Genomic DNA, 24,580 nt, shown 5'->3' with positions numbered 1-24,580 from the left:
GGTGGGCGTGGTAGCCGGGAGCGAAAGGGGGCGACGTCCCGCCGCCCAGATTGGCCCGAGGCCCAGGCGGCGGCCCCGCGCCTGCGCAGTGCGCAACGGAGGGCGCCGTAGAGGCGGGGGGTGCAAAAAGAAGGGCGAGCGGGTGCTAATTGGCTGCGGTGGCGGCCCCGCCCGCTAGTGGCGGGCGGTCACGTGACGCGACGCTGGGGGCTCCCGGCGCGGGGGACGCTGGTGGCCAAGATGGCGGCGGAGCTGGTGGAGGCCAAAGTGAGTGAGCGGCGGCGACGCCGGCCCGGGCGGGCGGCCGAGGGGGCAAGGGCCAGGCGGCGGTCCGAGGTCTGCGACTTCCGCATGGGGCTCCACGGTGCGGACCGCCTGCGGCTCGGCGCCCAGCCCCCTCGTTCGCCCCCCGGCCCTGGGGCTCCGGTTGCGGGCGGGGGGCGGGGAGGCCGGAGGCGGGGGGCGGGGCCCCCAAACCTCACCCTAGTCTTCGCGCGGGGAATCGGCCCTGGGCTTGAGGCAGGGTTCTCCCCGCTTCAGCCTGAGCGCTTAGGGTCCACGTCTCTCTAAACTCGGGCACCGGGTCGCGCCTCCCAGCTTGAGGCACAGTCCCCCCGGACAGCATGAGGGGCTGGGCTGCTCGTCCGTTCCTCGCCCCGAGCCGGGGTCCGTGCTCTTTGGTGTGGGGGAGTGTCTTCGCCTCCCCGCCCCTCAGGGCACGGAGGGTCTCAGCTTCCCGGTCCCACCGGGCAGGCTGCGGTTGGCGACTGCCTGCCCAGAAGGGTCCCCTGACCCTTCTACCACCGCTCCCACCCTCCGGGCTGAGGACTCGGGATCCTCAACTGCCCCCAAACACAGCCTGTCCTCTTGGGGTCTGTGCCCCAGGGTGGAGTTTGGGGCCCCTATTGGGCTCTCGAGTGGATCCCAGAGCCCCGCCCCTCTTGATGCCCTCCCTCTCACCCCCAAGTGGAGGCGGTTTTCATTGAGCTTGTTCTGCCCCCTGGGATGGAGTCCTGACCCCTGAACTTGGTTCAGAGCCTTCCTAACTACTATCTCTCCATTTTGGGTACCGGGCTCTCTGTTCTTCCTCCATCTTTCCCCTAGGAGAGCATCTGTGAGGCTTTGGACTCTGCGCCTGGGGTCTCTAAACCTCACACACGCAGTATCAGACCCTAATCTTGGATGCTTCCCTATATTCTACTCCCCAATGAGTCTACTCAGATCGTACCACTCTCCCCACACAGTCCCCAGAACCACTGCTTTAGATCCCTTTATGCACCCAGCTCTGGTTTCTGAACTCCCCTCCACTTCTGCTGGTCTGTTATGTTGTCCTTGGAGGTCCTTGTTGGTTTCAGGATAGTCCTCGTTCTGTAGGCTAGCTCCCTGGTGCCTCTCCTGCACTCTAGTTTGGGGCCCAGATTCCACATCCCATAGATACCATCCCCTCTCCTAGCTTGGGACCCCTTTGAATTCTCTTAGGACTAAACTGGGAGCACCCCCACCCAAGGAATATACCTTTCCCAGGTGCCTCTCCGAGGACAGGCTCCAGAACCCTTGCCTCAACTAGATTATGATTCTCCCCTTCTTCCCTGAGAAGTTAAGGAACATGATACCGGGGAAGTTCTTCACTGGACAGAAGCACTGCCTCTTGCCCCCTTCTGGTCTCCCCTCCCCGACATCTTGACCTATAAATGTCTTCTCTCACTCATCCCTCTCCTTACATCTCCCCTTCACTTCCCCCTGGGATCTGAAATGCAGCCCTCTAGGTTCTGTGATTATAGGGTATTACCCTCCCTTCACCCAGAGCACCCTACTCCCTTCCCCCATACCAACACCACACACACTTCTGCACTTCTCCAGGGTTTGGAGAAATTGAAACTTGTTCTAGAGAAGTGGAGAGGTCTGAACTCTGCAAGCCCAAGGTGGCAGCCTGCAGGCCTGATGTCCCTGGAGCCCTGAAATTTAATCTCCTCCAGGGGCCATTAGTGTGACTCTGGACCCCCACCCTCCCAGACAGAGGGTAGGGTCTGAAGTCTTTTTTATTCCATCCAGAGCCTTGAAATATGATCCAATGAACTCTATTTGACCCTCCGGTGGCTGGGGCCCCCCCAACCCAGTTAAATTAAGTGGACCCTTTTTTCAAGTTCTCTAAAACACTAGCCTCCATTCAGGGGGGCTTGAGACTGCAGCACCACTTGCTCTATCCTAAAGAGCTTTCTTTCTCCCTCAGTCTCTTGTGGTCATTGAGAAGTACCTTCCATGTAATTGAAATGTCCCCCCTTTTAGGCGCTTTCCTAACCTCTCAAGAGCTGGAGATTTTGTCTTTTGGGGTGCAAAGTAGGCTGGTTCAAGGGAATACTGGACATCTGAGACTTAACCCAAGGCCCCTGATAGGTATTGGGGAGGAGGAGTCGGCCTGTGAACTCCCTGGGATACCTTGTAGCAGTTTGTACCCATCTCCTATTTCCTGGTGAAAGGGGCTTTAACTTTCCTCCCAGGCTCAATAAGCTGGAAAGGGGTTAAGTTAAGCTCAGTTACTCTATCTAGGCTGATGTTTCTCCACACAGCTAGTGCAACTCTGGAAGCCCTTGTGGCCTGGTGCTGTTTATAAACACAGATCTGAGGGGCAGGCAGGGGCAGGATGAAGCCTCAGCAGGAGGTGATATGTCAAGCCCTTGGGGCTTCCTTCTGAATGCTTGTGCCCCTCTCCCAACCCTCCCTCCCACCCACCCCACCCCCCAGTGTCAAGGGCAGGCTCCTCCCTGGTGGCAGCTGCTTAGAAATCAGAGTGACAGCTTGAGGGGTGTGTCCCCGGATGCTGGTGCAGGAGCTCCAGATGTCTAACCTGGTGGAGGAGGGTATGCCCTGGGGCGGGGCGGGGGTCTCCCAGGGGTAGGATGGCGTCAGGAGATGTGTTGTGGTTGGATTCAAAGGCCAAGCTCACCTGCCTGTGGCTCCATGGGAGGCCATCAGCTTGCACATGGCAGCGCCTCTCCCCTCACTGGCCTTGGACCTCTTCCAGAAGAAACAAATCTGTGAGCCTTTTTTCTATGATCAAGGTAGGAAGTCAGGCTGAGAGAGGTGAAGCCTCTTTGTTTCAAAGCATTCTGGACTCTCTGAGGACCAGCGGACTGCTTAGGTACTTAGATAGGGGGTGTGCTGTTGAGTGAAGGCCCTTCCAGGCCCCCAGGCAGCTGGGTGTGAGTGGAAGGTCCAAATGCCAGTCCTGTCATTGCCACACAGGGAGGCATTGGGCCAACCACTTCCCTCTGGGAGCCTCAGTTTTCTCACCTATATAATGTTCAAAGCCCTTGTGAGATGAGTGACTGAGAACTCCCCTGTGGTAGCTGGCACATGATAGACACTCCACGGCTATTAGTGCAGGAGCAGGAGGAAGACCCTGCAGCAGAAAAAGGCTTGAGGTTTTGCAGGCAGGACTGGACAGCCCCCTCTGCTATCAGCGTGAGCCTGGTGTTGTACCGATAGAAGGAATCTTAGCTCTTGTGCTGACAAATGAGGAGCCCAAAGTGCAAAGAAGCCTGATGGCAGACCGAGGGTCGTCTGGGAACCTAGCGCAGAATCTGGTTTTGAACCCAGGGCTCCTGAGTCAGACTCCATGCCTCACCCTTAAATAGCCAAGAAAAAAGAAACATCAGTGTCTCCTGGCATTGAGGCTGCTACGTAAACCCTGGCAGGGTTCCCACCCACCTCCAACAATAACACTTTCTCGGGTTTAGTTTAAGCGATTTATTGGTTTCTTTGGGTGCTATCCTGCCCCATGCTCGCCAGCTTTTCATATCCACTCTTGTCACTTGTACTGTGTTGTTTTTCCGTTCCCCCTGGAAGTGTCTTTTTCCCACCACATTTCATTCAGGCCAGCTTCAGGGCTCAGCATGAGTGATCTGAAACTCTGCTGGCCCATCTTCTTGGTACACTTTGCTTATGAAGCTATTGGGGAACTCTCATTCCCCTTGGTGTCCCAGAGTCTCACAGAGGGAATGTACCTCCAGCTAACCCCAAAGAAAACATTGCGATCAACTGAGCTCTTGTGTTTGGCTTGATTTAGTTGGAGGGACCCTGCTAGACCTCATCACTTTGCCACAGTTCAGTTAACAGCCTCTCCAGCTGCTGGATTCCCAGAGCCTTCTTCTCAGACCCACGGTTCTTTTTTTAAATCCTTACCCCAGGATATTTTTCCATTCATTTTTACAGAGAGTGGAAAAGAGAGGGAAAGGCTGAGAGAAACATTGATGTGAGAGAAACACGGTGATTTGGTTGCCTCCTGCATGCATCCTGACCAGGGCACGGGCAGGGGAGGAGCCTGCAACCGAGTTATGTGCCCTTGACCAGAATTGAACCTGGGACCCTTTGGTCCACAGGCTGACATTCTATCCACTGAGCCAAACCAGCTAGGGCTTGGTTCTTAATCGAGGCTGATCCTGCCCCCAGGGGATATTGGAAGATGTCTGGAGGACGTTTGTGATTATCGTGACTGGGATTTGGAGGTGCTCCTAGCATCAAGTGGGTGGGGGCAGGGATGCTGCTTAACACCCCACAATGTCCAGGACAGCCCCCACAGAGGACAATCCAGCTCACTTGTCTACATTGCCCAGATGGAGAAAGCCTACTGGAATGATCAGCTAAAGTGCTCAGCTGTAGGTCAATGCTAGGGACAGTGTAGTAGAGATGAACAACTCCTGGCATCAGAGTCGGGCCTGGGTTTGAATGTTGGCTGTAATGTGGAGCTCACACCAACCTGGGGGGTGTTTTAAGAGTCAAAGTTAAGTATATAAGACATGTCCAGCTCAGTTCCTGGCAGGTGATTAGTATTAAGTTGTGGCTATCATCCAGACCAAAGGGAAAACATGTCTGTGGCTGACATTGGTTGCATATTCATTCTGCTTTGCATGAGTTACCTCATCAGGTCCTTCCCACATCCCAATGAAGTGGATCCTGCCATCCTCCCCAATGAAGAGACTGAGGGTCAGAAAGGCCATCAGTGTGCTCTGTTTTGGGAGTGGCTGAGGCTGTTTATGGGAAAAACAGGATTCCCAGTTCCTGCCCTGGGGATGCTTTTAGGCCTGAAGATGTGAAAAGAGAACCTAAAATAGAAGGCGGGGGTGGGGGCAGTCAGAAGAGCTTTTGCTGTGTTGGCAATGCTGAGGAATGGAGCAGGAGGAGGAGGAGGGCAGCAGGGCTGAGCTGGGAGGGGCATCATGTGCAAGGTGAGCTTCAGTGGAAGTGGAATCAAGCCCAGGCCAAATGGGATTGATACCAAAGCCTCCTCCTGGGCTCCCCTCGCACCAGCCAGAATGAAAGGGGAGGGAGCATGGGATCAGGTGGTAGCTGACAAGGGCTTCATTTTGTTATCCCCCCACTCGGCTCAGGCAGTTCAGGGAAGCCCCTATGCCCAATTGGTGGCCCCTGACTCTGGCAGCCTTTCCCTCTGAGCATATGTGTCTGTGGTTGCTCTTCCCAGAACATGGTGATGAGTTTTCGAGTCTCCGATCTTCAGATGCTCCTGGGTTTCGTCGGCCGGAGTAAGAGTGGACTTAAGCACGAACTTGTCACCCGGGCCCTCCAGCTGGTCCAGTTTGACTGTAGCCCTGAGCTGTTCAAGAAGATCAAGGAGCTCTACGAGACGCGCTACGCCAAGAAGAGCTCAGAACCCATCTCCCAACCCCACCGGCCCCTGGATCCCTTGACCATGCACTCGACCTATGAACGGGCCAGCACTGTGCCCAGGACTCCACTCACAGGCCCCAACATTGACTACCCTGTGCTCTATGGGAAGTACTTAAATGGACTCGGACGGTTGCCTGCCAAGACTCTCAAGCCAGAAGTGCGCCTGGTGAAGCTGCCCTTCTTCAACATGCTAGATGAATTGCTGAAGCCCACTGAACTCGGTGAGTCCATGTCCTTTGGGGGTCCTGCCTTCCAAGTTCTGGTGCCTGTGGCCATGGAATATTTTCTGAGAAGCAGCAAAGTCGGGGCGGCAAAAGTCCTGTGGGTCTTTAGATTAGTAACCTAGTGCCATCTAACAATATTTCCCAAATACCAGCAGCTTAAAACAATTGAGAGTCCCAGTTTCCAAGGGTTAGAACTCTGGAACGGTCTATCTGGGTGGTTCTGACTCAGAGTCCCTCATAAGATCGAAGTCAAGGTGTTGGCCAGGGCTAGGGATGGTTGTCAGCCTGGTGTCAGCCTCAGCTGCTGTCTGAGCTCAGGCTGGGGAAGGCTGACCAGCCTCAGCTTCCTGGGCCTCTTGTTAACACTCAGATTTTCCGAGTGTTCTCAGAGACCCCGCCTATTATCTCTTACATATCAAACCGCCCCCCCCCCCCCCCGCGCCTCCATTTATTCATTCACTCACTCACACAGTGTATATTTGAGCACCAGCTGAGTGGGAGCCCCTACATGTATGTGCACGCGCGCGCGCGCGCACACACACACACACACACACACCCCGTTGAACCCCCACATCTTAGCTCGGCCCCTGCTACATGCCAGGCATAGGCCCTGGTCCTGAGTTGGTCCCTGGGTGCTGTGGCAGAGGTCACAGTCGCTTCACTGGCTACTTGGCTCACTCCCTTTCATCCTGCTGACCCAGCATCCTCTCTTGCTCAGCCAGGGGGCCCCTCTTTGCATGCAGACTTCAGCTTCAGTCCTGTGTCAGCCTGTCCCCTCTGTCCTGCCTTTGGTGTGGGGGAGGGGTGGGGGTGCAGCTGCCTTTCTCTTCTTACTTACAGACTTGGGCTTTGTGCATTTGAGCCAGAGGGGCTGTGGTTCTAGGTGAGGCTGCAGGAGGTAGAGGAAGGAGTTCTGATGGTTTCGGCCTTGGAGTCTGAGGCCGTCCTCTGCTTTCTCTCTGACACGAGATGTTTCTCGCCAGCCCCCAGGTGGGGAGCAGGTTGGCCCGGCAGCACCTGTCACAGGGTTGATGTGGCAGTGCTGGAGTCCTCCAGGAAGACTTCCCCTTTCTCTGCTCCCTCAATCTCTAGATGCTGGAACCCATCCCCACCACTCCATTGGTTTCTCTGCGAGGTTTTGGGGTTCTCAGGACTGGCTGGCTAGCTAACCCTGAAGGTTGAGCTGACATTTTCAGATTCCAGAATCATCTTTGAAATGGGGAGGCTGGGTTTTCACCGGGAAGCTCAAGGCAAGCCTGGCGCTGGGTGGGGAATGAAGCTTGAGGTGACTTTGAACTTGGGGTGGCTGGCAGGCTCTCATCCCCTGCCTGGACCATGGGCTTCCTTCCTGTACTGCAAGCCTGCAGCCACTCCCACCCCATAGTGCATTGCTTTACTCTGTGCCCCCAGGGACCCTGGTCACCTGATCTCCGGGAGAGTCTGCTCCCCTGACTACACCAGGAATTATTCTACTGGTGGCTCAGAACAAAGAGGCTGACCCCGCCCTGCCTCTGCTCCCACCCACTCGCCTGCCCCTGTCCCAGGGTGTACCCCTTCACTGGGAGTCCCCCCCTTTTAAAAAAAAACAACACTTGAGGGCTGCCTGGGTTCCTAGGGAGAGGCCTCACTGAGCATAGGCCCTAACCCTGTAGCAGTCTGGTCCCCTCTATTCCCAGACCAGCAGTTGTCCACCCATCTTACACCCTGGGTACCTCCCCATATGAATTCTGGCACATTGGCCTTGCTCAAGAGCTACTTTAGGAGGCTGTGCTCGGCCAGCTTCCCTTTACCCCTTGCATGACCTGTCAACCATAACAAGGCTGGCTTCTAGATGGAACCCGTACTGGAACAGTAGACATAAGTCACACAGGCTGTGTTTGGGGTTGGGGGAGGGGAAGAATAGAGCCACAGACTCAGAAGTGAAGGACCTTAGGACACAGATGATATCCTCTGGTTGGGCAGGACCTGGCCCAAGGTCACACAGCATTGCTAGGAAGGGGCTCCAGGGCTGTACTCAGCCCTCATCTTGATTCTCATCCTTCTCCACACCATCAGTGCTTGCACCCCTGCAGGGAAGCAACTGTTCTGAACCACATAAAGGTTCTGGATCCCAGGCCTCCTCTCTGCACGAAGGGCCCATCTGTCTTTCCCTTCCCAGCCGGGATAGGCCAGTAGCCAGGCGCTCCCAGGGCAGGGGCACTTGCTTCTAAATTGCAACAGAGTTCAGAGGGGTCAGGAATATGATCCTGGGTCATGCTACTTTAGCTTGGGGCTCACTGGGTACCTTACAGCCTGAGGGTTCCCCCAGCCCAGCCACTTAGGGTGTCAGCCAGAATCTGACAAGGAAGGCCCAGATCTCCCTGTCAGGATTGGGTGGGGGGAGGGAGGCCATTATGAGACTTGCGGGCGGAAAGAAGGAAACACAACCTGGCGCAGTGCTGCTCTGAGGCTCCCAGCGTCCTGTGGCCAGCTCCTCACAGTGTGGGACATTCAGCCTGCCCCCACTGCCACCCCGTGTGCTGATAACTCCAGATGCCCCCAGTTCTCCACATGCCCCCTAGAGGTGGTCAGCACCCAGGTGGTTGAGAGCTGTTGGTCTGGTGCCTGCCCCATCGTTCATTCAGCCTGAGTCCTTTGGCTGGCATTGCCTAAGCAACAAGAAGGTGGTGAGGTCCCTGGCCTGGCACATTTTGCCAGGAAGTTGCACTAGAGGTGATTATAAACAGTGCCGTGTTAGGAATGGCCTGATTGTGGAATACATGGTCTATCAGTACCAGGAGCCCCTTACTATGCATTTGTGGGGAGGTGGCATTCCTTTCCAGACCTGAGGTGTGAGTAGCATAAACTGGACAAAAGAGGGAGCGGGAAAGTGTGTTCCAGCCAGAGGCCCAGTGGTGAGAGAGAGCTTGTAAATGAAGGCCATTGTGATCAGAGCATGGTGTGGCATAGGAGGAAGAAGGGAGAACAGAGGCCAAAAAAACATGAGACGGTGGGCCAAGGGGAAGCATGAGGATTGTCCCAATGGCTTTGGAGTTGCTGAAGGTCCCATGAGCTTTTCCAGGTCTTGTTTTCTTGAGTTCTTTCTGAGGCAGGTATGATCTCTGAGGTGCAGTGGCCTGCCTGCCGTCCCATAGCCAGTGTGGTACATACCTAGCCCCATTCCGTGATGTGGGAGCCTGGACAGTCCTATGGCATTCCAGGTCCCAGGCTGCAAGCAGACAGGCTTGTGAGATGGAAGACCAGTCCCATCAATGGACTTCTTCAAATCTCCTTTTTTTTTCTTTTTCATTTAAACGTGGTAAAATTACGTGTTCATTATAGAAAACATGGGGTAGTAGTAGAGAAACGAGCTGTGGCTGTGCTCCCTGGAGCATCCCTACTGGCCATGTGGGCTTGCCGCCTTCTTTTCTCCATGGTGCAATCCTATGAAGATGTGGCTGTACCCTGACTGTTGTCTTGTCATCCTCCTCCCACCCCACCCCAGTATATTGTGAGCATCAGGTCCTTAAATATTCTTTGCTGGTGCAGTTTTCGAGGCTGCCTGGCAGCCTGGGGTGGAGATGGATGTGTGGGCCCTCTTGGTTTATCAGTATCTCGGGTCTAGCCCAGGGGCTGGTTCTCAGAATTCCCATTCCCTGGCGGACTCAGAGCAAGGGGTTCCCTCCCTTTAGTCCCTGGGAGGTGCAGAGGCATGTGGTTGTAAGCAGGGGCTGGGAGGGACATATATCCACAGCTACCCAGTTTCCAGCAGTGTGGAGGACAACTGAAGTTGGTGCCCATGATGATCCAAAGACACCTGGACATTGTGTTGATTCTTAAGAGGTAAAGATTTTGGCCCTAACCGGTTTGGCTCAGTGGATAGAGCGTCAGCCTGTGGACTGAAGGGTCCCAGGTTCGATTCCGGTCAAGGGCATGTACCTTGGTTGCAGGCACATCCCCAATAGGGAGTGTGCAGGAGGCAGCTGATCGATGTTTCTCTCTCATCGATGTTTCTAACTCTCTATCCCTCTCCCTTCCACTCTGTAAAATGTCAATAAAATATATATTTTAAAAAAAAAAAAGAGGTAAAGATTTTGGAGAAAAATGGAGCAGGGAAGGAGGTGGGAGTGCCAGAATTGCAAGGGTGGTGGTATAGGTTTGTTTTTTTTATTAATCTTCAGCTGAGGATATTTTTTCCATTGATTTTTAGAGACAGTGAAAGGGAGGGGGGGGGGAGAAAGAGAGACTTTGATGTGAGAGAGACACATCAATTGGTTGCCTCAGGCACACACCTCATCAGACCTGGGGATCGAACCTGCAACCCAGATACGTGCACTTGATCAGAAATTAGACCTGCAACCCTTTGGTGCACAGGCTGACGCTCTAATCACTGAGAACACCAGCCAGGACGGGTGGGACAGTATTTATATTTTTTGGTACAGTTTTTTTTTTTAATATTTTATTGATTTTTTTACAGAGAGGAAGAGAGAGGGATAGAGCTGCTTCCTGCACATCTCCTACGGGGGATGTGCCTGCAACCAAGGTACATGCCCTTGATCGGAATCGAACCTGGGACCCTTCAGTCCGCAGGCCGACACTCTATCCACCGAGCCAAACCAGTTAGGGATTGGTACAGTTTTTAAATAAAGGTGCTTGGGGAAGTCTTTCTTCCCAGTGCATTTTCACAAATTTAAAAGATACTAGGGAGGTGGAGATCATTGAGGGAGGAATGATCTAGCTAGAAGAGGGGGTGGTACATGCAAAGACCTCAAGGGGGGATGTATTTGACAGGTAGGGAGCATAGGAGGAAGCCAGGGTAGCTGCTGTGGAATTATGGCTACAGAGCTGGACAGATCATCCCCGAGGCCATATGCAGCAGACGGTGAGCCCTGGGAGCCTGGATACCAGCAAGTGGTATTTGTACTGATCAGAACAGGCAGTGGTGGTGGGGAGAGGAGAGCACTGAGTGCCAATAGGACTGGCTGAGGAGTTGATGGGGGAGGGGATGTGACAAGAGTCATGGATGATGTCCACATCTCAGCCCTGAACAGCTGAAGGTGGAGCTGGTGAAGGCCTGGTTTGGGGGAATCCCCAGCCCCTTCCTGATGGTGGTGTAAAGTATGCCTTGTCCCAGCTGAGGTGGCAGCTCACCTCCCGCCAGCCACCTGGCTTCCTAGGGGAGCAGTCAGCCACCCCAGGCCAATGACACAGCAGAAAATTAGATTCAGAGTCCTCACAGCAGCCTCACCTAGAAATAGGAGCCATTCCAGGAAAGGGACCCTGGGTTCTGGTCCTTCCACCACCAGCTTGCCCACCTTTCTTAAATAATGTTTTAAAGAGAGAGGAAGGGAGAGGGATAGAGAGATAGAAACATTGATTGGCTGCCTCCCGCACGACCCCTACTGGGGATCGAGCCCGCAACCCGGGCATGTGCCCTGATAGGAATCGAACTAGAGAACTCTTGGCTCTTGGTTCCCGGGTTGACGTTAAACCTCTGAGCCACACTGGCCAGGCTTGCCCACCTTTCTTACACTGTTGCTGCTGGCAGAGCTCCCTGGCCAGTGAGTGTGTGGCTCCCAAGAAGCCTCCTGGGGTCCCTTTCCCTTTCTCCCTGGGGGGGTCACTGTGAGGTGGGGTGGTATCTTCTCCCTGGGGGTCACTGTGAAGTGGGGTGGTATATCTTTGACCTCCACCCAGTCTTGACAGCCCAGATAATGTGAAGCCTCCACAAATGCCCCTGGGCTCTTCGGGCAGGCCTGACTGAAGTGTCTGCAGGTGGCCTGCCAGTGTTCCCATAACTAATTAGGTGACCCTCCTCAGGACCCCAACCAGGACTCTGAAGGGACCAGCAGGGCCCTCAACAAACAAGCATGAATGGGCAAGTAGTGTGGCAATTGCAGCAGCCACCTCTGTACACCACACCAGCTATAGACTTGGCTGTGCACTCCGAGAGGTGAATCCTATGCATGGAGGGCGCCTAGACTTGGACCAGGATAGGGGTACGTGGCCCCTCACAGATCTGGAGTATAAACTCAGGCAGTCTGGCTTCTAAGCTGGAGCTGGTTTTAAGTTTGAATCACATTTGCTTAAATAGATTACCTGTTGTGGTTTGGAATTCAGAAGGTTCTAAGACAAGGGTTGGCCAATTAGGGTGGGGGCCAACCCCACTGGCTGCCTGTTTTCCTAAACCAGTTCTCTTGGTGCACGGCCACACCCATGTGAACACTTACTGTCTCTGGCAGCTTCCATGGGACAAGGCAGAGTGAGGACATCAAGGCAGAGACCTTGTGGCTCAAAAAAGCCAAAAATATTTATACTCCAGCTCTTTATAGAACAGTCTGCCCACTCCTGTTCTAAAGGATTTGCAGTATAAATTTTAAAAGCTCCCTCCTACCTCCCCCAGTCCTCTGAGGCTGTGATTGTGGCCAGTTCTCACACCCCCTCCCCCAGAGACATCTCTTGCACAAATAAGCCAATGTGCACTTGCACAGACCCCCTCCCTCCATTTGGTTGCACAAGTAGCAGCATGATAAACACAGGGCTCTGCATCTGCTACTTTCAGGTGACCAAACACCTTGGAGATGACTCCTTATTAGAACACAAAGAGCATCTTGAGCCTTTGTTACCTGTTTTCCCAGTTGCATAGTATTCCTTTGTATGAGACCTCCTGTAGCATGTCTTAACCAGACCCTGTGGGCCGGCAATCAGGTGGTTAACAGTTTTCTGCTGATAGAAACCATTCTGAGTAATGTATGACTGTGAGCGTTTCTCCTGTATGTGTGAGTGTGTCTGTGCTGATGGGCACGTGCTCACCACATGTGCCAGAACAGCTGTTTGAGGTGGGGACAGAGTTGTTGCTGGTGTCTTACAGACCTGAAGAGAGCAGCCTGTCTCAAGGGTACGTGGCCTGTCTGTGCTGCATCCTCCCAGTAGCAGTTCTCTGCTACTCTCCCCTGGAGTAGCAGTTAACAGTTTTCCTGAATAGACACCTGAACTCCACAGGGATGATAAGGCTACTGCTCTGAGAGTGACCCTTGGTGGGGGGCATGGGGTGGGTGAGTGGTAAATATTCCCTGGACCATAGGCTGAGGTTTGGCCCCAAGAAAGAGTAGGTTCCCTCTCCCCTCATCCCTGCCTAATAGGATTCAGTCTCCCATTTCCTGCTTCCCGGCCTGAAGAGGGCCAAGCAATAGAAATGACCGTGCTCATGGTGGGCACCCTTGCCGGGGACCACACATGACCCTGATCCCATGTTTGTGTTTAGTTCCACAGAATAACGAGAAGCTTCAAGAGAGCCCATGCATCTTTGCGTTGACGCCCAGACAGGTGGAGCTGATAAGGAACTCCAGGTGCTCTGGGCCCCACCCTCTGCTGACCTCCATGGCTAGATGGTGGGTGGGTGTGGTCTCAGGTGGCCTAGGAGAGCCTTCAGCCAGATCTGATGCAGAACCTGCATTCTCACCCCCATTCCAATCAGGGTCTGTGTGCACAATCAGCAGCCCCAAGGAGTGGGCCAGTGTCTCCCTTTAACAAGGTCTGTCCCCCTTAGCATTGTTGACATCAGGGCCAGGTCATTCTCTGAGGGAGGCCATCCTGGGTACTGTAGGGTGTTGAGCAGTATCCCTGGCCTCCACCCTCTCGGTGCCAGGAGCACCCCTAGTCATCATGACCACAGTCTCAGACATAGCCAGTGTCCCCTGGGGCAGAGTCGCCCAGGTAAGGATACGGGGCTGTCCCCAGGTCTCCGACCCTGCTCTCTGAGACTCCATCTCCAGCTGAGACAGCAATCACCACTGGAGCAGCCGCTTGTTGGGTCACTCAGCACATGCTAGGCCCGCACCCACCAACCTACTTAATATCCACACCAGCCCCCCATTGTCCAGAGAGGGGAAGTCATTGCCCCAAGTCACCAGTGAGTAAATGGCAGGAGAGAACATTCTAGGTGGTATCTATTGGTCTTTGATTCCAAGGGAGATAGTGGGTTAGGCTGCCTGGCTTGCCCAGGAGAGGCCAGTGGTCACCCGGCTGAAGGGTTGGCATGGTGTACTAGATGCACTCCCACCTCACTGACCCCTCCTTTCCTCTCCTTCCCTGTGGTTTCCTTGGGGCACAGAGAACTACAGCCTGGGGTCAAGGCCGTGCAGGTCGTCCTAAGGTAAGCCCAGGTGTGCCAGCTCCCCAAGGGAACCCTTGGCTATTTCCGCCTTGGGTGGCTACAGCCCTGCCGTGTCCCACCCCAAGTGCATTGAAGCTAGGTCCCCCTTCCTTCCTCACGACAGCCCTTCTGAGGCTCCCAGCTAGAGGTGGACCCTGTTCCTCCCGTCTTTCTACTGGCTGTCCTTGGCTGTGGACATACCACTATCCATTCCCCTACTCAGGCCAGACGGGCCCTGAGATCCCCTTGTGCAGCCCAGAATTGTGATCTACGCATCAGGCCAGACGCAGCCCGGCCTGTCATCCTTGCCTCTCCCAAGGGCCCTTCCCCTGCCCTCAGCCCCATGGTACCCACTGTCATTGCAGAATCTGTTACTCAGACACCAGCAGCCCTCAGGAGGACCAGTACCCACCCAACATTGCTGTGAAGGTCAACCACAGCTACTGCTCAGTCCCGGTGAGCAGGGTCCATGGGCAGCCCCCGATCTGTTGGGATGGCGAGCATGGAGGGAAGGGTAGGGACACAGACCATCTACAGTGGCTGAGCCTCCATCTGTTCCCAGGGCTACTACCCCTCGAATAAGCCTGGAGTGGAGCCCAAAAGGCCCTGCCGCCCCATCAACCTCACTCACCTCATGTACCTGTCCTCAGCCACCAACCGCATCACCGTCACCTGGGGAAACTATGGCAAGGTGAGTGGGGTGGGTGCTGCCCACTTGCTCGCCCCATCAGCCCTGCCACCCCTGTCCCACCTCTGCTCACCCTGCCTGGCCCCACCCAGCCCTAACATCCTTCCCCTCTCTATCCTCAGAGTTACTCGGTGGCCTTATATTTGGTGCGGCAACTGACCTCCTCAGAGCTGCTGCAGAGGTTGAAAACCATCGGGGTCAAGCATCCGGAGCTGTGCAAGGCACTGGGTGAGCACTGCAGTGCCTTCCCCTAGGTGACTGAGTGTGGTTTTGGCTCTATTGCTGCTTACCCTCCCTTTGCTGGACGTGAGGAGCAAAGGGAGGGTTCCACGGTCCATTCAACACCCTCGGGGTCAGGAAACTCGGGAGGTCTCTAGAGGATGCTGGACTGTCAGTGCAGAGGCCGGAGGCAAGGACAGGCGAGGTGTGCTCATAGACTCGAGTGAGCCAGGGGGTCTGGGTGCGCTGAGCATGTGGGGCTTGTATGGAGCCTTGCAGGGGTGTGGAGGAGAGGAAGGCCTCAGGTGATGGGGTCTGGCCTGATGGCTGCAGTGCAGGGAATGGGGTGGGTGGGGCCAGGAGCACGGAGAGGGGAAGTAGAGGCTGGATTCATGGTTGAAGGTGCATAGCGGATGACCCATGTCTGATTAGAAATGGTAAGACTGTTTTTTTTCTTTGTACTTCTAACAATAAAAAAATGTGTGTGTGGGTCACAGCATTTAAAAAACCAACAAAACATGCCATCAAAAGTGATAGACAAAAGCTAGAACTGGTTCTCTCTCTTCCTGTGTCCCTGCACCTGGGGCTGCCCAGCCCACAGCTGTGCTCAGGAATTCCTCCACTTGGAAGCTGTGTGGTCAAATCACTGGCTCTTTCTGATCTCTGAGATGACTTCTGATGCCATCTGACGAGTGAGGTCACTGAGGTGCAGAGTGGCGGAGTTAAGGCCCTATGACCCCGGGGCCTCAATCTATGTACCCCACCCTGCTGCCTCTCCCTGTGGAGACAGTGGCCAATTTGACCAGAGTGCCTGTTGGCCAGGGGCAGGGTTCAACATGGGGACTGGCCAGGGCTCATCCAGGCACCGGCAGCCCACAGGATGGAAGGTGGGGCAAATAGAGGCCTGGCTTGAGTCCTCAGTGAGGAGTCAGGGCCTTGTAGAATTGTGGGCTGGAGGAGTGACAGCCTGGGCCTGGTAGGATGGACTGTTAGGTTTTTGCTGAAGGAAGCCCCGGCTTCATTTCCACAGCCAGCCCCAAGGTAGGCATCATCACCAGTAGAACTTCTAGTGACAACTGGGAAGTCCTGTTTTTTGTCTCACTTGAACCCTTCCTGATACACATGCCTTCTCTCTGTCAGGGGAAAAGTGAGGCCTTGCTTCAAAACCCAGTGCAGCCCTGCTGGGTAGCTCAGTTTAATTAAAGTTAGTGTCCCAAATTGCCAAGGTTTAAGGTTCAATCTCTGGTCAGGGCACATACAAAAAGCAATCAAATGAATAAATAAAGGGGACAACAAATCTGCTTTTTTCTTTCTGTCTCTCTCCCTCTTCCCTATTTTCCTCTATTTCTCTCTCTTCCCCACCTCTCTAAAAGCAATTTAAAAAAGGGGGGTGGTGGTCATGGTGATGGAAAAATAATAAAATCTTTTTTTTTTTTTAACAAATGTGTGTGTTTTTTTTTAATGTATTTTATTGATTTTTTACAGAGAGGAAGAGAGAGGGATAGAGAGTTAGAAACATCGATGAGGGAGAGACATCGATCAGCTGCCTCCTGCACAACCCCCACTGGGGATGTGCCCGCAACCAAGGTACATGCCCTTGACCGGAATCGAACCTGGGACCTTTCAGTCTGCAGGCCGATGCTCTATCCACTGAGCCAAACCGGTTTCGGCTCTTTTCTTTTTTTAAAGTCGGTGATACTGCATCCATTCTTAGCTTCCCAGGGTCATTTGATGAGCCAAGGCCTCTGGAGCCACCATTAGTACTTGTTAGGCAGAGAAGGGAACCATGAGATGGAAATTTATACTGAGGTGTGACTGGCTGTGAGAGGGGAAAGGAGGCCTCCTGGAGACTGCAGCCTGTTGGGCGCAGTTCTGGCTTCAAGCAGGGTGGCATCCATTCTGCAAGACCCAGAGTTGGTTTGCCCTGAGACATCTGGGGATAAAGTTTAACTTCCTGGCTTTGAAAGCAGAACATGCAGCCCTGGCTGGTTTGGCTCAGTGGATAGAGCGTCAGACTACGGACTGAAGGGTCCCAGGTTCAATTCCAGTCAGGGGCACATGCTCAGGTTGTGGGCTTGATCCCCAGTTGGGGGCGTGCAGAAGGCAGCCAATTAATGATTCTCATCATTGATGTTTCTCTCTCTCCATCTCCCTTCCTCTGAAATCAATAAAAATATATTTTTTTTAAAAAAGGAAAGAAAGCAGAACATGCAGGAAAAGGAAAGGAGGGAGACTGGTCCCAGGGCTGTACTAGGTGCTTTTCCTTCCAGTCTTTTTTTCCAGCACACAGTCGAGAAGGAGGGCTTTGGGTGCTACTATGAGCATGTTTCCACGTTGTGTCTGACTTTTTGGTGCCGTCGCCATCTTTTCCTTTATTAGAGAAGTAACATTTGATTGTGCAAGGGAAGCTGTGCTGGTAGGTTTGCTCCTACCCTTGCAGGCCCATGGTGAGCACTCCTGGACTGGGACTTCGGTGCTCCCTAGTGAGCACTGTCTCGAAGCAGGGGCCCTTCCTCCCCACCAAGGCTTCGGGGATGGTTTTCATCAGAATTAACAAGGTACACCAGGTAGCTCTTTTGGTAGCTGTGTGTTTCCTGGATCTTTCCAGAAAAGTCCTGTTGGTTTGCCTCATGGTGCACCCAAGTTGTCAGAAATAACTGTGGCTGCTGCCCAACTTGCCTCCTGGCCTGGCCCTGCGGGCACCTCTGCCCCTTCCCCACTAACACTGGCTGCCCCCTTCTCCACAGTCAAAGAGAAGCTTCGCCTGGACCCGGACAGTGAGATCGCCACCACCGGCGTGCGGGTCTCCCTCATCTGCCCAGTGAGTCAATATGGTGGTCCCCCTCCCTCACCTTTGCATTATCTGGGGGCTGCCTGGTGGCCTGCTCACACCTCCTTCCTCTCCCCGCAGCTGGTGAAGATGCGGCTGTCCGTGCCCTGCCGGGCAGAGACCTGTGCTCACCTGCAGTGCTTCGACGCTGTCTTCTACCTCCAGATGAACGAGAAGAAGCCTACCTGGATGTGTCCGGTGTGCGACAAACCAGCCCCCTACGACCAGCTCATCATAGACGGGTGAGTCACTAAGGCACAGGGGGACTGCACTGCCTGCTGGGCTGCACCTCACCTCTCAAGGGTCTCTTGGGAGTGAGCAGCAGAGCCATGCAACGTGAAGGCCTCTGTGCCTTTTGGCAGCTTTGGAAGTCCCAGGTTACAAACAGAGGCAGGATTTATCTGTGCAGGCAGCAGTAGTGTAGCTTAGGGTTCAGAAGTGGGGCTCTGGACCCAGGAAGTCCACTATTCCCTGGATGACCTTGTGTTCTTGGAAGCTGTTTTTCTGCACATAACATGGGGACCTGAGAAACCCTTACCTCCAGTCTGATGCACAAAGCTGCTTCCTGAAGTTTGTTCAGTACAACCTTAGTCATGCCCTCCATAGAAAGGTGAGAAGGACACACATCTCCACCAAATTCTGGTCACATTCTCCTTGTCCCCTTCCTAGATGATGCTGGTGCGTGGCCAGACTGTCCCTCAGCCTGACAAGCAGGCCGTCCCCACACCGCTTGGGGACAAGGGGCAAAAGGCTGTTCTCCCCAAAAGGGAAACTTTGCTTAGGTCTTGGGTTTCCAGAAACAGAGCCCAGCACCTGACTGAGCAGCTCCTGCCAGGCACTGGCCACGCCCACCCCTATCCCTGAAGTCTGATGGAGGCAAGGAGAGGTGGCAGCCTAAATAGAAGTTGGTACTCAGCTCTGGACCCGCCAGCCATTGAAAGCTGAGACTCGAAGCTTGGAGTGTGTACACAATAGGGTTGGGAATGACCTGGGGGTGAATTTGTCCCCTCATTCAAGCACTTATTTCAGGTACTATGTTTAGGGTCTTGCCAAGCCCTCCCTCCCAACAGTCCCAGGAGGTGGACCTTAATTGTCCCCACCTTTCAGATGAGGAGACTGATACTCAGGGGGATAGTCACCTGCCCTGGGACCCTCCAGCTCTTAGGTAGCCAGGCCAGGTTCAGCCAACTCTGAGCCTGGATCCCCTCCCCAGAGGGGCTGAACCACAGCCCTCTGTGCTATCCAACCTCATGGTGGAATGAGGAGGCCCCTGGGGCTGGACATGAGGTCTGGGTCTGAATGGCAGCTCTGTTCCCAGCCTGGCAGCTGTGCAGCCCAGCACCCGCCTTCCCTCCCCCTAACAGGCCTAGAGTGGGTCACTCAGGCTCGGGTGGTGGCAGCTCTGGCAGGGCTGGGGACAATGGCTCTGCCCCACACAGACCACGATCCCAGCAAGCCCATGGGGCCTCACGTAGCCCAGGAAGCTTGCTGGAGGAAGGGTTTTTGGTTTATGCATGTACTAGAGGCCCGGTGCACGAATTTGTGCACAGGCGGGGTCCCTCGGGGTGGCCTGCAGGGATTGAGCCGAAACCCGCAGTCCAACGCCACCTGCAGCTCCTACCTGCCGCTCCCACTCATCCCGGCCCCACTGTGCCTGCCTCGCGCCCAATTAGTCCGATCCAGAGAGGCTCGTGCTGCTGCCGCAGTGCTTGCCATGAGCCCTGCGTCAGGTACCCTCCTGAGGGGAATGGCCTGTGGGATTGAGCTGACATCCCCTGAGGGGTCCCAGATTGTGAGAGGACACAGGCCAAGCCAAGGGACCCCAGCAGCAAACTAACCTACTGGTTGGAGCGTCTACACCCTGGTAGTCAGTGCACATCATAGCAAGCAGTTGAACGGCCTTAGCATATCATTAGCATATTACGCTTTGATTGGTTTAACAGTCGACCAGTCACCGGATGACCAGACACTTAGCATATTAGGCTTTTATTATATAGGATTCTTTGAGGTTCTGCCATCTGTTCCTCTCTGGCCCTAAGCTGGGTGATCCAGGTGTCCCCAAAAGTACTCTGTCCCAGACCCTTTCTTCAGGGAACTCCCACCTGAGCTGTGGGGACAGGGAGAACTGTTGCTTATGCTCTGCCTAGAGGAGGAAGAGGAACTGTAGAGTGGGGCTTTGGAGGGTGAGTAGGATTTTTCCAGGTAGAGAAGTGCATTGCTTTGTTCACACAAGGGTGACCCTGGGGGTGGGCCTGAGTGTGGCGATGGAGGGGAGGCCAGAGGGTATGGGTGGGAAGGACCCCATCAGCTCCAGAGTGTGTCCTGGAGCAGGACAGCCTCCCTCCTGTGTGACTGTGACCTACGTGGTCAAATTCACTTGGAGGCAGGTGCGACTTTGACACTGAACAAATGCTGGCGGCCATGGTGACCCATTGCCCCAGCAGCATGTGTTTTCTATGCACCAGGCCTGGCCTGGGCATTAGCTGTTCCTCAGGTCCCCCCAGCTGCTGGAGATGATGCGGGAGACTGAGGCTAGGAAGTGTCAGAGAGCAGGGACTAGACTAGAACCCAGGTCTGCTGCCACCTGGTCTTGTGGCCTCAGGGAGTTCACTCCTCCCCAGGTCTTAGGTCCTCCATTTTAAAATGGGCCTGGCTGGCAGTACCTTAGCAGCCAGTCCCCAGGGTCAGAGCACACCTCACTGGTTCTGGTTTGCCACGGGTGTGCTCTGGGAGACACTTGTCTGTATGGGACTAACAGACTCTCCAGGGGCCTTTGAGCAGCACATAGCTGCCCTCTGAGCCTCCGTTTCCTCATCTGTAAAAATGGGGGCAGCACAAAATCGGGATGCCAGGGCGGGGGCCACTCGGTTAGGGGACGGGGTAGGCAGGACCCTCCTCTGGCCAGCCTCCCGGGCCTCGTGCACTTAAGGCGTTGGAGGGAGTGCCTGCACTGTGCCATGAGTGGGTGACTGCAAGCCTTCAAGGCAACGTGGCAGACCCTCCCAGAGGGCCTAGCTTGTGCAGACCCCATGCAGCGGGGAGACTGGCCCCCTCTCCCTCCAGGACCTCAGATCACTGGGGCCTGGCTGGTGCTTTCATGAGACTTCTTTTGCAAAGAACAAAGTGGCTTAGCGAGCATCCCACCAGAGTCCAGGGGAGCAGGGTATGTATGGCTCAGCTGGCCTAAGAATCAGCTCTCCTGTACCTCCCCTCCGTGCCCAGGCTCCTCTCCAAGATCCTGAGTGAGTGTGAGGATGCCGATGAAATTGAATACCTGGTAGATGGCTCATGGTGTCCGATCCGTGCCGAGAAGGAGCGCAGCTGCAGCCCCCAGTGCCCCATCCTCGTACTCGGTGAGTCCCTGGCCCGGCCCCCAACTGCCCCTTCGTTTGCCCCAGTACCTATTCTGGGGGTTTGGCGGTTTCTGAGTTTGACTTGTGTCCTGCTGTGTGACATTTTCATCTAATACACAGCCACCCCAAATGAAAAAAGACAAAGAAAACCAAAACAAAACAGGATCCCTGGTTAGATAGTGCAGTTGGTTAGAGTGTCATCCCGATGTGCCGTGGTTGTGGGTTCGATCTCTAGTTAGGATACATACAAGAATCAACCAATGGCCCTAGCTGGTTTGGCTCAGTGGATAGAGCGTCGGCCTGCAGACTGAAGGGTCCCAGGTTCGATTCCGGTCAAGGGCACATGCCTGGGTTGCAGGCTCGATCTCCAGTAGGGGGCATGCAGGAGGCAGCCAGTCTATGATTCTTTCATCATTGATGTTTCTATCTATCTCTCCCTCTCTTTCCCCTCTGAAATCAATAAAAATATATTAAAAAAGAATCAACCAATGAATGCATAAAAATAAGTGGAACAACAAATTGATGTTTCTCTCTTTCCCTTCCTCTCTCTCTCTAAAATCAATACATAAAATATTTTTTAAAAATGGAAAGGAAAAATAAAACAGCCACCCCCGTGGAGTGGATCCTATCCCCTCAGAGTGGAACAGACCAGGGCTCAGAACTCTGCATTGCAGGGAGCACACAGTTATTTAGCACCTACTGTGTGCCGGGTCCTGTACAGGGTCCTCCCCAACGTCAGGAGGCCTCTACATGAGGCAGAAATGGCCTCTCAGGATTGCCCCTGCCCCTTGCCACCTCGTTCCCTCATTCGGTGGGTCAGCATTCCTGAGCATCTGTCCCTGTCACCCTCAGGCACCTCAGACACCAATGGGCTCCTATCCAGCCCCAACGTCAACGGTGGCGGCGGCAGCATGCTTGGGGGCTCTGCAGGCGGGGGCGGCACAATGGGCAGCATTGAGAATGGGAAGCTGGGAGCTGACGTGGTGGACCTCACGCTGGACAGTTCCTCATCCTCAGAGGAAGAGGAGGAGGAAGAGGAAGATGAGGAGGACGAGGATGAGGATGGCCCCCGGCCCAAGCGCCGCTGCCCCTTCCAGAAGGGCCTGGTGTCGGCCTGCTGACCGATCATCACCACCAACTGGTCGGACACTCAAATTTTACTGGTGCTCACCACGCAGAGGGGTGCAGGCGGGCCTTGGGGTGCAGAGGGAGGAGTGATTTTTTTTCTTTTTATTGTTGTTCATATGGTTTTCCACCCCTTTCCCTGGATCCTGGCACCTGTACCTCTGGACTCTCCTATTGGAGGATTAAAAAAAAAGTAAAATTACAAAAAAAAGTACAAAAGAGAAAAATGAAAAAACAAACTTAAAAACAAGACGAGCCACCCACACAGCTGTTTCCCCAGCAGGAATCAGAACCCAGAAGAGAGGTGGGCAGGACACTGCATCCTCCCAGATGCCCCACCTCTTTCGATGACCATTCCAGCTGGTACAGAGGGACCTGGGGCTGGCGGGTGGGGGCAACAGGGAGGACTGAGGGGCTCCCTGGCAGCAGCCACGACTTGGACATTCATGTTCCTTTGCTTTTCTTCTCTGTGAACTGTCCTCTTGCCCAGAGACCCTGGAATGGGCCTCTGAGCAGTGAGAGTTTTAGCCAAGAAGCCATGGAGTGGGTTGGGGTGGGGAGGGGGCGATGGGAGCCGTGAGCAGATGGGAGGGGGTGGGCTAGGGAGGGTTTAGCCACAGATGTGTTGTATTTTTTGAAAGTGCAATAACTTGGTATTTTGAAGACCCAGCATGTGGCCAGAACCCCCTTTGAGGTGGGGGCTTCAGGGTGTGGCACCGTGTGGCGTGGGGGGGGGTCTCAGTTTTTTAGCCAGCTACCTCGGTAACTCCAATTCAGGTTAACTTCCCTACGGAACAGTGCAGATGTCCACAGGTGCCACCGCCGGGAAGGTGGCCACCTCTGAGGGGCAGCAGGGACTCTTGCCCCGTCCTCTTAATTTGGGGTGGTTCCTTCCCCTCTTGCTCTTGGGTTTTCCGACGGGTACGAGGCCTGCCCTGCAGCCCCTCTCCCTGGAGCCTCATACTCGTCTTCCAACAGGACTGGGCTGGGGGCCACCCTTTAGCAACCCAATTAGCCTTGGGGGTGGTCCAGCAACCATGGGGCTTCCATAGCAACCCCAGATGCCTCCAGGGACCTGCAGCTGGGTGCTTGGCCCACCACCCAGCATCCTTGCCCCCTCAGAAGCCACACTTCCCCAGACCACTTCTGCCTGCCCTCCTGTTTTGCTTTTTCTCTTCCCTGTCCCTTCCCCACCAACCCCAGAATAATTTTCCTTTGTATAAACAACTCTACTAGTCAGGAAGCAATATCATTTCAGGTCTAAAGACAAAAAGGACATAAATCTGGTTGAGGGCAAATTCAGTTTTACTGTATAAACTCAGTTGCGCAGTCCAGCCTCTCTCAGTCTGCACTGGCAGCTGAAGGCCGCTGTTTTCTAATATTTGTATTCTAATTTAATTGTTTTTTTAAAAACGCAAATAAAAAGGTCAAGGTGAAGCCACCATGGCATCCGCTTTTCTATGTGTCTGAGGTGTCAGGTGGGGGGCAGGGACCAAATGACAAAACACCTCCCCATCCAGTTTTTTCTCTCTGCTGCATGATGTTCAGGATTCAGAAGGCACACATTCGGTCAAATGAGGAGGATTCCACTTTGAACTGCCTGGCCCAGGGTCCATCTGCTGGGCCTGGTGAGGCAGGCATTAGGCTCCCAAAAAGATGCTCAGCATCCTGTCACCAGGGAAATGCAAATCACAACCACTAGGAGGGCTAGAATCTAAGATAAAGCGACAGGTGCTGGTGAGGATGAGAAGGAACTGGGACACTCCTGCACTACAGGTGGGAACATAAGATGGTGCAGCTGCTGTGGTAAGTCTGGCAGTTCCAAAAAGTTAGCCCAGTCAATGTGGCTCAGTGGTTGAGCATCAACCCATGAGTCACCTGTTCTATTCTGGTCAGGGCACAGGTCTGGATTGTGGGCTCAATCCCCAGTAGGAGGCGTGCAGGAGGCAGCCCAAGGATGTTTTTCATCAATGTTTCTTTTTAAAAAAAAAAATGACTTTAGAGAGAGGGAGAGTTAGGAACATCAATGATGAGAGAGAATCATCGATGGGCTGCCTCCTGCATGCCCCGTACTGGGGATCAAGCCCGCAACCCCACCATGTACCCTGACCAGGAATCGAATTGTGACCTGATTCAGGCTAAGGCTCAACCACGGAACCACACTGGCTGGGCATCTCAATGTTTCTATCCTCCCTTCCTCTCTCTCTAAAATCAATAAAAACTTTTTTTAAAAAACTTGGAGTTACCATCTGACCCAGCAATTCCACTATAGGTATCCCTCCCCCCTCCAAGGGAAATGAAAACCTACCTTCTCATGAAAAG

At 54.2% G+C, this 24,580-nt stretch overlaps 1 protein-coding gene across 1 annotated transcript; it reads left to right on the top strand.

Annotated features, from left to right (window-relative positions):
• The first annotated feature begins 156 nt into the window (after nucleotides 1–156).
• On the top strand, nucleotides 157–24,233 carry PIAS4 (protein inhibitor of activated STAT 4). Its single transcript, XM_079771553.1, has 11 exons — nucleotides 157–267; nucleotides 5,480–5,906; nucleotides 13,153–13,237; nucleotides 14,002–14,043; nucleotides 14,409–14,499; nucleotides 14,606–14,734; nucleotides 14,854–14,959; nucleotides 17,698–17,771; nucleotides 17,862–18,022; nucleotides 21,003–21,133; nucleotides 21,986–24,233. Exons 1-11 carry the CDS (start codon nucleotides 241–243, stop codon nucleotides 22,252–22,254), a joined length of 1,542 nt encoding a protein of 513 aa, XP_079627679.1. The 5' UTR covers nucleotides 157–240; the 3' UTR covers nucleotides 22,255–24,233.
• Nucleotides 24,234–24,580: the final 347 nt, after the last annotated feature.

This window comes from Cnephaeus nilssonii, assembly GCF_951640355.1.
Source record: "Cnephaeus nilssonii genome assembly, chromosome: 5".
Taxonomy (NCBI): domain Eukaryota; kingdom Metazoa; phylum Chordata; class Mammalia; order Chiroptera; family Vespertilionidae; genus Cnephaeus; species Cnephaeus nilssonii.
Note: the sequence above shows the minus strand (reverse complement) of the source record. Positions and strands in the feature narration are given on the sequence as shown.

Coding starts and splice junctions, on each gene's coding strand:
- PIAS4 (XM_079771553.1), top strand. CDS start 241: ATGGCGGCGGAGCTGGTGGAGGCCAAA. Junction 268..5,479: donor CGGAGCTGGTGGAGGCCAAA/GTGAGTGAGCGG, acceptor TGCTCTTCCCAG/AACATGGTGATGAGTTTTCG. Junction 17,772..17,861: donor GGGTCTCCCTCATCTGCCCA/GTGAGTCAATAT, acceptor CTCTCCCCGCAG/CTGGTGAAGATGCGGCTGTC.